This window comes from Ranitomeya variabilis, chromosome 1 (genome assembly GCF_051348905.1).
Source record: "Ranitomeya variabilis isolate aRanVar5 chromosome 1, aRanVar5.hap1, whole genome shotgun sequence".
NCBI classification, from domain to species: domain Eukaryota; kingdom Metazoa; phylum Chordata; class Amphibia; order Anura; family Dendrobatidae; genus Ranitomeya; species Ranitomeya variabilis.
The window spans coordinates 910,857,645-910,870,396 of record NC_135232.1 but is presented as its reverse complement, the minus strand read 5'-3'; the positions used below and the strand labels follow the sequence as shown (position 1 = coordinate 910,870,396).

Below are 12,752 nucleotides of genomic sequence, written 5' to 3'. Positions count from 1 at the left end.
TGTCTGTGCTCTCTGAGGAGCCATTATGGTATTGATATTTGCTTTTTAAAGGGGTTTTCCCACGAACAAAAGTTAATTTAAAAAATTGTCTGTGTCTGACCCTGTACAGAACATACCACAGCTCCTGGGCAGGGGAGGAAGCAAAAGGCTATACTGACATTACAGCAGGAGATCGCAGAGGATACATTTTGTGAGGTAAAATATTGCTTAAAAACAGTCAGCAAAATATTTTACTTGACAAAAGAATTTCTCTGTAATCCCCTGCTGTAATGTCAGTATTGTCTTTTGCTTGCTCTGCCTGTAGGCACATTGCTCATTTGCCGCTGGGATCAGCTGAATGATTTACTGCAGCTGCGTGGATTTTGCGCAGGTGCAGTAAATCAGATCACCGCCATCTTTGTGCAGGCAGATAGTGGCGGTCACATTAAAACTGCGCATGCGCTCCTCCTGTACAAAGATGGCGGTGGTCAGTGAATCATTCAGCTGATCCTGGCAGTGGCGTGTTCGCAACGGTGTTCCGCTGGTGGTACCGCACAAGAATCTGTGTATGGCGTATACAGTGTGTGTGTGTGGTGCATACGGCATATACAGTATGTGTGTGTGGTGCTTACGGCATATACAGTGTGTGTTTGTGTGTGTGTGTGGTGCGTATGGCATATACAATATGTGTATGTGTGGTGCAACTGTGTTCCGCTGGTGGTACTGCGCAAGAGGCTGGTACCACCAGCCGTTTCCATATTGAGACATCCATCACTTGGGTGTCCCAATATGGAGGTCGGTGAACTTCCACCACTTGGAATTCTGGGATCTGGACACATTTGGACAGAACAGGATGTGAAGACATTACAAGTTAAGTATATATTAAGATTATGGTAATCCTAATTGACCTAGAGCGTGAAAGGTTTATTCTGAGCTCATGTCAGATATTGAGAAGAACATGCATGTGTGTCTTTTTATATAGTGTGTGTAAATTTCTGATTTCAACTGTATATGTCTATATAGAAAAGGTGATGGGTCCTAGTAGACCCCAAACAGCTTTACACAGGACTTGTGTCACTATAAAAGGCCATTTTCTCCTGTAAAATGGGCTCCTATAAATGCCCAATAAACGAAAAGTCATCACCGCCAGAGATCTTTTATGACATTTTGGAGAAGAAATTATGTAAATAAATACATAACACTCATAAGTAAAGTTGAAAAAAAAGAAACAAAAAATAAATACTTCAAAAAGTGTGAAAAAAATATACATTTTTATATGAAGAACATTTTATTACATATTCCCTGTGTAAAACCAAATAACTTAAATATATATGAGGTATCCACACAACCATAATAACCAAAAGAAATATATACTGTATATTTTGTAATATATTTACTATTGCTTTCTGCATTCAACTTTTTTATTTACCATAAAGTGGGGCATCATCCAGACATCCACTTTTCTCATGTACGAGAAAAACTATTATTATTATTTTGATCAAACTTAGTCCGAGTGTCATACAATTTTCTCGTGCTTGGAGAAATAAAAGATGTTTCTCTACATTCTCCTATGTGCCAGTCAATGAAAATTGAACTGCACTTTGATGGTATCCAAGTGCGATCCCTATTTTATCATGGACCTGTAGACTTGCATTGCCGATTTTCATCGGACCCTCGGTTCAAAATCAGACATGTCTCCATGATTTTCTGCGGACAGCTCTGTCCATGACAAATCTTGGACATGTGAATGGTCTCAAACTATCAAATGTCAAAGTGCTATCCATGAAAACCACATAAAGTACTCGTACGTGAACATTGGATGTCTGAATATGTCCTGAATGTCACTGAAAAGTGCAGAGACAGAAAAGAAGTAAAAGCTGTAAAAGATCAGCTTCAACATGCACAAGGGAAAATATCATTAAATGAGTATTTCAGACTAAACTGGATTGACCTCAGTATCCATAAGGGAACAAATTATAAAATTAGTTTTCAAGTCGAAACTAGTTATTACCTACCCACTGCAAGGTGATAACTTATAAATCTGTGTTTTATTCAATTTATTTCTTTTATGGTGTGTACTGCTCAAGAAATTAACGTAATAGTCTTATTAGTTTGGACTTTCATCAGCAGAAACAGATTTAATGTATTTTTCCTTTTTAGATTTATTTTAACTAATGGGAAAATGGGAGATATAAACTTTTACATGTAGGTTTTTGGAATATTTTTACATTTTTAACATTCTTTTTATTACAATTTATTGTCCTGCCAGCACAATTCTATTGCCCTGTCTATAATTTCTGAATGCACTGTGAATGACTCTGTATTTATTACCCGATAATAGCTCTTCTGGGGGCTGGTCTGTGTTCTAGCTGCTACTTCATAACATATGTCCATCATATGAAGTTATAATTGTTGTATTTAATTTTAGGCGATTTCTAAAGTTTGCCAACAGGCATTCAATAGATTCCTAGTCACCTTCCTACTGTTCTTAATATTTCCCCGAAGTCTCCATTTTCCCCATGTATGTCCTAGTCTTTATCTACTGTGCAATCTATTAATTTTCAACTGCCTTGAAACCATTGCAACTTACCTTTTACAGAAAATAAAGTATGTAGGGCAGTAACTCTAAAGTTATACCAACAGTTCGCTTGTTTTCCTTGGGTGTATTTAGCAGGGTAAAACATAGGTGAGGTAGGATGTTAGGTCGCAAGTTGGTGTTGGACAGCAGTCATCATTTTCATTGCCAATTCCTTCCCAAGTTTTGCCCCACTCTTCACGTCAGACCTACATTGATAAATTGACTGGTATATTTATTTTCTTATTTAATATAGTATCTCACGTGGTTCATTTGGTTTCAGTAGCCAGAGGGATCTCAAAGGAGAGTTGATATTTGATACTCTCTGAAAATCTTTGCAAGTTTAAAACCGGAAAATCATCTAATCAGCCAGTTCTGCTAACAGAAAACCTGCTCAGTTAAGAAAAATAATCAGATGTTACTCTGAATCCTATAGCATAAGGCTGTTTTCCTGTACAAAAAAAATAGTGCTTTGTGAACTGATCATGCTATGACATCTGCAAGTGATTTTAAAGTAAGATGCTTTGATAGGAATGGATATATGTGTCCGTGTCTTTTTTTTAATAAAAGCTTTTAAGTAACATTGGACAATATAAAATATAATCACCAATACCAATAATATTGTAGTGAAAGGAAGAAAATGGCCATCAGATATTGAAGGACATTATACATTCAGGGATCATCCGTCTAAAAAATGCACTTTAATTAAAGTACCTAAACTGCACAGTTATAGTGTGTCAATTTAGTTATAGTTATCCTCTTCACAATATCTGGAGTGCTGCAAGTTAAAGAAGGCATTTCACCACATTTTTCATGTTCAATTGGACACATGATGTAGAATAGAATAAATGTTTGTTTTTTAATTTTTACATTTTGCCTCTCCTCTGCCAAGATATTAAGAATCAAGTATTTGGCACCTAATGAGTTAATTTTTGGTAATTTCAAGGTATTGTCAGAGTTTATATTGAGGGTATGTACTCCTTCCCCTTGTGTAATGTTGAGCAATCATAAGCATTCAGCAACATACTGAAGAATGAAGAACACATCACTCCACAGCTTAGAGAAGCTTTCTAAGTATGTGAGATGTAAAATGTCAAACAGCCATGATTTCCTGGTCTAACTTCCTGCATAGTTGGAAAGCCCACATAACTAGAACTTTTCAGATAAGGTCTCTGTGAGGAAAGGACAGCACACCTGAGATTAGCTGTGTCCCATTACAAACCCTTCTATCCGTTCTCCTCCTGCCATAATATGGTTGCCTCTGCTGTACTACCCCATACCCCAAATTACCTGTATAGACATATTTTAGTAATGTCTGATGTGCTTAAAGCAGCTTATACTTGCTTTGCAGTGAGAGTAGATGTCATAATATCTCACAAAGGAGGAGTCCAGAACAGGCAGGTTACTCCAGAGTGGGATAGAATGTCAGCACTGATATAACTGCAGAGTAAGTACAAGTTAGCAAATCAGACATAAGAGTGATTAACTAATTAAATATCATACATTGAAGAACCTGTACTGTTATGGTGGCAACATATAGGGAGACATATATGTCCCTAGTGAAAATTATGTGATAACACCCACTTGGACTTAACTCAATAGAGGCCAAATGCTTTTATTGCTAATATGGTTGCAGTGGAAAGGCATTTTATAAAATATCGTATTCCAGTCTTCAGCCAAGACTATATTGTGTTTCCAGTTCACAATGAAGACATAGGTATATAGAGAGTCCAGCTCTCGAGTAGCATTCCAGTGTAGTTTATTCACCCATATTCTATTTATCTATCTCTTGATATACTTCTCCAAAAAGCTGAACCCTATAGGATCATATGCAAATGAAAAAAAAACAGACTTTGTGTAGCTCTGTTGTACTGAGCCGATGTGTCGTAACTTGGGCTTCTTTTTGTATCGGATCATGAAGAAGCATGATTAGAGATAGATACAGAATTAGAATTTGGAAGAATAAACAACATATTTAACACACTCCTTCGTTTTTTCATAGTATACATAAATGTGGAATCTGGATAATACATGTTATACATGTACATGCAATAATTCCTATGTTCATTTTTAACCTGATTTTTCTGCACACTAATTTCATGCATAGTGCAAGAAAATACAAATCGTCTTCATCCTTAAATTACAATGATTAGTATTACAGATCTGTAGACTGAGGGCTCACTCACACTGGAGAGTAAAATCCTATCATTTGATCCTCTCGCATTTGAGAATTGGATTACAGGTACGGAGAAGGTGGAAAACTTGATTTCTCCATTATCTCCATTCTGCGAGTCTGTGTATAAGAGTCTGCCCTCGGTTGGCATCTGAGTGCAGTCTGATGTTTTGCACGCACCCATAGGCTTCTATGGGTGCGTGCCATTGACATATGCTGCCAATTGCAGCATGCAGCAATTTATTTCTCATGCCAACTCACATGAGATATTAAACACTAGTCAGCATTGCTCCATAGTATAACATTGGAGCGAGTGCCATCTGATGAAACATCAGACAGCACTCATCCGAGTTATACGCTGGCTACTCGCCTAATAGTAAGGGTAGACTACCGATTATATTGGACGAGTGCTAAATATGGTTTTCACAGATAGTATTTTTAACCATGTTATTCTATGGGGTTGTGCACAGGTCCGATCTTTTCCTTTGAACGAACAGTCCGAAAAAAAAATTGGTGCATGTCAGATTTTTATCTGAGTGGTGGATCAAAATTGGCAATGCAAGTCTATGGGTCTGTAAAAACATTGGACTCCACTCAGATGACATCTGAATGCATTCTGATGCTCACAGAATGACATAATGGTGAAGATGTAGAAACTTTTTTTTAACCTCCGAGAAAAACTGATCCCACTGCGTTCAATTTCTGATAGTTATCTGTTCAGAATAATCAGACCATATGTATCAGGTAAAGAGAAAATTCTCTTGTGCACCTACCTTTGTAGTAATGATTTAATAGACTTCCCAATTTTTTTGTAGTTTGGACTAGAAATCAGCATTACAAATCTGTATTCTCCACAATGAAATAAAATGACTCCATTAGGCTCCATTGACTTCCATAGGGAGAGTCCAGATTAGATTCTGAAACTTCTGATCATATTGTATTTTCAATATTTTGCCCATTTGGCTATACAGCACCTGTGCTAATACTGTGCGGTCCATAACAGAATGTTTCTCAGTAGTGTCACGTAGTGCCGTGTTCACACCATAGTGCCGTGTAACATATTCTCCACACTGTGTAAGCCTTCATCCCCGTAGGTATAATATCACAGTGGCATTTATGTGTGCCGTAGAATTGGCTAGAACAGCTGATACAGAAGAGTCTTCACAAACATATGTGCTTCACCTTAGTAATCAGATCTTTTCCACAGTACTTTACCTATTATTTCTTTCCACCCTTTTGAGGTATATTCTTCATTTATTATAGGAAATTCTAAGAAGAGGTTAATGTGCACAGTCTGTAACAAGAAATGCTCATCATCAGTTATCCTTCAAGAGCACAGAAAGGTAAGGAATGGGACGTCTGGAGGAGACTTTGGGTATGTGTCCACGTTCAGGATTGCATCAGGATTTGGTCAGGATTTTTCATCAGTATTTGTAAGCCAAAACCAGGAGTGGGTGATAATTACAGAAGTGGTGCATATGTTTCTGTTATACTTTTCCTCTAATTGTTCCACTCCTGGTTTTGGCTTACAAATACTGATGAAAAATCCTGACCAAATCCTGATGCAATCCTGAACGTGGACACATACCCTTAGAGCAAATATCACACAAGAATGGATCAGATTTTGCGCTATGGAGTTTAAGTCCTCTTTTTCTCTGGAGGCAATTTGCATACTTTTAGATGACATTTTACTAAGGTATTCTTTTTCTAGGGGAAAATATTAAATTAATGGGGGTTCATATATTGGCACCCTAAGGTGGCACACAAAGTGGTGCAGGTACTCATTTTGCCTTGCAACAAGCACTGTGGACATAGTTATGCCATGTGTATGAAGGTTTACTACTTTAATGAAAGGTTTTACAATACTTTACAACCCACTGCCATTTCCTGGCCAATGTTTCTTTAGCCTATGATCATTTATCTGTTGCTTCCGCTCCAGTAATGTCCTATAGACTAGGGGCAGCTCTGGCATTGATCTCAGTGGTATATGGATGTCACCGCTACAGCCAATGATTGGCTACAGCGGTCACATGTCATTGCCATAACCCAGTAAACACAACATTGGCAAGGGAGTGACAAGGAATTAGTAAGGTGAGTATTGTACTTTTTTTTAATTTCATACTATTGTGAGATGTTAAATTATGGCTTTAAAAAAAACCCTTCTAAAATGCTGAATGATAAATTTAGCAAAGGTGCAGTAAGGAGTTTTGCAGACAAGTAACAGCAAAGTCAACAAATTATATTCACAACTATTTCCCATTGAGCTCAATAAAGAAGTCAAAATATGCAAAAAATACACAAACAAACAAATAAAAGAAGCAGCTGTTGCCAATTTAACAGTTGATAACTTATAAGAGATCTGCAACAAAATGTATAGGGACAAGACAAAAAAACATTCTATGCCCAAAGTTTAACATAAAAAAATCCCATGTCTTAGAGCTATAACGGCAACACTTCTCTTGGCATCCACTGGCCTCATCACCCACTGGCCTCATCACTGGAGGAGGGGTGTTCAGACGTCTGTGGGGGACTAAAGAAGTGTTGACAATTATTATTTTACATGTGTAGGAATCTGTACTCACCTGGTTGTGGTTGAGGTAGGTACAGGATGCGGTATTGTGAAAATGTCCAAGCAAGTTTAGTAATGTTGTATAAACCGCTCTAGATACTCAAAACAAATGAACAACCTTTTCCGGCACAAGGTGAAAAGCTAACAGGAACAAATACACAGTCCATATAATAATGCGGGTCCGCCCGGTTTGGTCAGTGTCTTTAGCAAACAGACATGGAGGTCTCCACACCTCCAGCTGCAGACACTGAATGAGGCAATTGGCTTCCATTCTATTACCCAAACCACACCCCTGGGGTGGGGATATATGAGCGGTCATTCCCACCCATCTCTTATAACCACACGTAAAACCCGTTGTCCCTGGAGCAGCCCAAACAACTCTCTCAGCACTATATGTGCTGGAGCATACTTCCAAGCTCACATCACTCACATCAATAGCTGCGATGACACATATCTCCCCTCCAGGATTCGTCCAGCGGTCATCTTACACATGATAAACAACAAAATCTACATGATTTTGCTCAGATTTGCTACTGTGGAATTTCTTCTGTATTCTTGAGGAATAAGTCTGTTACAGGTAAACAGACCCTTATAAAGTGAATGGTATGAAGATACATCAATATCAATTATAAAAGAAACTGTGCTCTGGTTTCTGGAAATTTTCAAATAAATGCTTCTCAGCTGAGGACATTCAGAACATAATTCTTTAAAATGCAAATTTATTGAATTTGGCTGCAGAAATCAAGGTCCTAAGGTAAAGGACATACTGATTAGACTTGGAGATGTAGCTAAATCATACCATATGTTAACGGACTTTTAATGTCATCCTTCATTGTCAGCTTTTACAAAGCAGTCACCTGTGCAATGACATGACAGTGTACATGGGGTCTAATCAATCAATTTTTGCTTAGATGCTTCTTACCCTTTTATTGCCAATGACACAATCTAAAATCATATTAATAACAGATTTTTTTTATGCTTTCCAGTAAAAATGGCAGCTAGAAACTTGGCTGGCTGCTCTGATATACCGATTTTTTCCCCTCCTTTCTGCATTTTAATGACATCTGTGGGAGAAAAGGAAATCCCAATGAGATCATTATTGAGATTTTCAGTTTAAAGGAGAGCCTCTGGTTTAACATCTCTGACATTTAATTTAATTAAAGGTCTCTAAAATGTCTGACAAAAACATGTTTATAGAATCAAAGTAATGAAAAAAGAGAATAAAAGCCTTTACTTAACAATGCAGATGTAAAAATATCAACAGTTTCAACACCATTTCTTATACATACAGTATATCACTAACCAGTCTTTATTCGCTCTATCAGACAGGTAGAATTATCAGCATATGATAATCTCATAAATGAGTAAATTATATAAGAACTGAAATATAATATATCCTTATGATCTGTTAATTTATGAAATAATACAAAATATTGATATTTTATATAGAAAAATAATAATATTGTATGACTGATGCCTTCATTGACAAATACATACTTCAAAACTTTCAAAAATGTTTTAAGAAATGTTACTGGTTGGCCATTAATATTGCATTGTTTTTACACATAGTAAGAAATTTCTATGGCAAAGCGTGGAAACGCTCTTGCCAATAAAAATAAATCTTAGGGAGAGGTGCACTGCACAGGTAATTGCTCTTTTCTGTTCTATAAAGACCAGTATTATGCTAAACCTTTCAGATCCTGCACTAAGCTTAGCTTCTCCATCTTTCAAGGATGATGTATCAGACACTAGCTGTATGATTTCAGCCAAGTACAATTAGGCCCAGAAATAGTTGGACGGTGACCAAATCTTTGTGATTAGAGCTCTGCATGTCACTTTTTTTATTTAAAATGAAACACCTGAGATGCAATTGAAGTGTGTAATTTCAGCTTTAATTGAAGACGTTGAGCAAAAATATCCTGTTAAACATTTAGAAATTGCAACCATTTTTCTACAATGTCATCACACTGCGTCTACCATGTTTTACAGAGGATGTGGTGTGCTGTGGATCATGAGCCATTCCAAGCCTGTTCCATACTTTCTTCTTGCCATCATTCTGGTACAGGTTGATCTTCATTTTATCTGTCCAAAGAATAGGCTGGCTGCTTTAAATGTTTTTTTTTACAAAGTGTATTCTGGCTTTCTATTGTAAGGCTAATTATTGGTTTGCACCTTGTGGTGAACCCTCTTTATTTGCTTTTGTGATGCTCCAGGGTCCTGGTCGTCACAGTGGCATCCTCATGGGGAGAGTGATGTCATGCTTGGAAGCGATGAAGGATATCTTTCACCAGGTAATCACATACACACAACACGTTCACACTCCAGGCCAGAAGGGGGAGCTCCAATCCTGGTTAAGGGTGAACTCCCCTATAAATACATTCTGGTCTGGAGGGAACGAGAGATTTCAGTCAGAATGTCAGAGGACAGAGAAGAGAGCAGACAGACATAGAGTGTCAGTAGGTCTGAATGGGCCATGTAGTCTGAGAGTACTACGGCTCCTGGAGAAAAGAGAACTTAGAAAGAACGAACAAGCTTGTGGAAAGTGTGCAGGAGAGAAAAGGCACAGGAGAGTGATACCAGCAGAGCAGAGCAGTGAATCAGCTACCTCCGTGGCTGGCGCAGATTCCGGTAGCCGGAAGACCGTGGCCATGCTGAACTCTAAGTAGCATAGCTGAAACCAGCAGGACAGCTGAACTTCAAGTTACCTGTTCGCCTTTACACTCAGGAGACACAGTGATACTTATAGGGCCCGGGTCGTGATAGAGACCCTATAAAAAGGCCTGCTTCACCTGTCATATGGGTTATGTCCTAACCTATATGGGGGAAAGAGAAGAACTGTGAGGACCTTATCAGAAGCCATAGGCAGTAGGGGCTACAACACCACCGTGCTTTGAGGAAGGCTTTCAGTTCCACATGGTGAAGGAGACTCTGGATTCACTTCCAAGCTGGCCGGACTCTGCCTGTCCTGTAATCTGGTGCCCTGGACTGCGGTTGCCTGAAGCTTCAGTAAATCAGGTAAAGAGACTGCAAACCTGTGTCCTCGTTCTTCACAGCACTTCTCACAATCTTCACTTACTCACCGGGAGCCCTGGTGACATAATTCACCTGTGGGAAGTTATACCATCTACCTGCCATAACATCACCCCAGAGGACCCCTTTAAGCAGCGTCGGTCCCTACTGGATCGAATACCACAGTGTTATGATCTGGTGCCCTAAGAGCAGCATGAGACGTACTCTGGAGAAGGTGGTACCTGTACTGACCGCAGACCCTGAACTTAACACCGCAACTAGAAGTAGCCGTGGAATGTACCGAGCACTCCCTGGACATCTCGACACAGCCAGAGGACTAATTACCCCTAAAGATAGAAAAGGGAAAACTATCTTGCCTCAGAGAAAATTCCCAAAGGATAGGCAGCCCCCCACAAATATTGACTGTGAGAGGAGAGGGAAAAAACATACACAGACTGAAATCAGAATTTAGCAAAGGAGGCCACTTCTAGCTAAATAGAAAGGATAGGACAGAGTACTATGCGGTGAGTATTAAAACACTAGAAAATATCCACCACAGAAAATACAAAATCTCCACATCTAACTAAAGATATGGAGGGTATATCTGCATCTCCAGAGATACCAGCTTGGCTAAACAAATCCTTATACAGACCAAGCTGGAAAAGACAAAAACATGGAAAAGAACTGAACAATAAGGCCCACAGCATGTGGACAGCAAAAATCAAGGCCAGAACTTATCTTTGTTGAAATGAACAGCAAAGCAGGAGAGACCAGGCAGGGATGTGAATCCTCCAGGAACAATGGACAACTGGCACTAACTAAAGGTCAAGCAAGACTAAATAGCCCAGTCAGAATTGCAAAAAGTGGACACACCTGATGAATGCTGCGATCCAGAGACAGCAGCGCTACCACTTATAACCACCGGAGGGAGCCCAAGAGCAGAATTCACAATACAATTCTATGACACACCCATGGTGTTAATATGATCACTATACCTTTAGTTGAATTCATTGAGAGGTTTGTAAAACGGGGTCACTTATGGTGTGTTTCTGCTGTTATTGCACCTCAGTGGCTCCCAAGAACAGAATTCACAACAGTACCCCCCCCTTGAGGAGGGGTCACCGAACCCTCACCAGAGCCCCCAGGCCGATCCGGACGAGCCAAATGAAAGGCACGAACCAAATCATCAGCATGAACATCGGAGGCAACAACCCAAGAATTATCCTCCTGGCCATAACCCTTCCATTTGACAAGATACTGAAGCTTCCGCCTCGAAAAACGAGAATCCAAATTCTTCTCAACCACATACTCCAACTCCCCATCAACCAACACCGGGGCAGGAGGATCAACAGAGGGAACAACGGGCACCACATATTTCCGCAACAAAGATCTATGAAAAACATTATAGATGGAAAAAGAGGCTGGAAGGGCCAAACGAAAAGACACTGGATTGATAATCTCAGAAATCCTATAAGGGCCAATAAACCGAGGCTTTAACTTAGGGGAAGAAACCTTCATAGGGACATGATGGGAAGACAACCAGACCAAATCCCCAACCCAAAGCCGGGAACCAACACACCGACGACGGTTAGCAAAATGCTGAGCCCCCTCCTGAGACAACACCAAATTGTCAACAACATGAGCCCAAATTTGCTGCAACCTGTCAACCACAGAGTCCACCCCAGGACAATCAGAAGGCTCAACCTGCCCCGAAGAAAAACGAGGATGAAAACCAGAGTTACAAAAGAAGGGTGAAACCAAGGTAGCAGAACTAGCCTGATTATTAAGGGCAAACTCGGCCAATGGCAAGAAAGCCACCCAATCATCCTGATCAGCAGACACAAAGCATCTCAAATAGGTTTCCAAAGTCTGATTAGTTCGCTCGGTTTAGCCATTTGTCTGAGGATGAAATGCGGAAGAAAAATACAAATCAATGCCCAGCCTAGCACAAAATGCCCGCCAAAACCTAGAAACAAACTGGGAACCTCTATCGGACACAATATTCTCCGGAATGCCATGCAAACGAACCACATGCTGAAAAAATAACGGAACCAAATCAGAAGAGGAAGGCAACTTAGGCAAAGGAACCAAATGAACCATCTTAGAAAACCGGTCACAAACCACCCAGATAACTGACATCCTCTGGGAAACCGGAAGATCCGAAATAAAATCCATAGAAATATGCGTCCAAGGCCTCTCAGGGACCAGCAAAGGCAAAAGCAACCCACTAGCGCGGGAACAGCAAGGCTTGGCCCGCGCACAAGTCCCACTGGACTGCACAAAAGAACACACATCCCGTGACAAAGAAGGCCACCAAAAGGACCTACCAACCAAATCTCTGGTACCAAAAATCCCCGGATGACCAGCTAACACAGAACAATGAACCTCCGAAATCACTTTACTAGTCCATCTGTCAGGAACAAACAATTTCCCCACTGGACAGCGGT

At 39.7% G+C, this 12,752-nt stretch overlaps 1 protein-coding gene across 1 annotated transcript in view; it reads left to right on the top strand.

Annotated features, from left to right (window-relative positions):
• Window positions 1-12,752, top strand: part of PRDM5 (PR/SET domain 5) — a 522,790-nt gene that overhangs the window by 172,619 nt on the left and 337,419 nt on the right. The window contains exon 10 of the mRNA XM_077279028.1: window positions 5,991-6,070. Within this exon, the coding sequence (XP_077135143.1) occupies window positions 5,991-6,070 (80 nt within the window). The remainder of the gene's footprint in view (window positions 1-5,990; window positions 6,071-12,752) is intronic.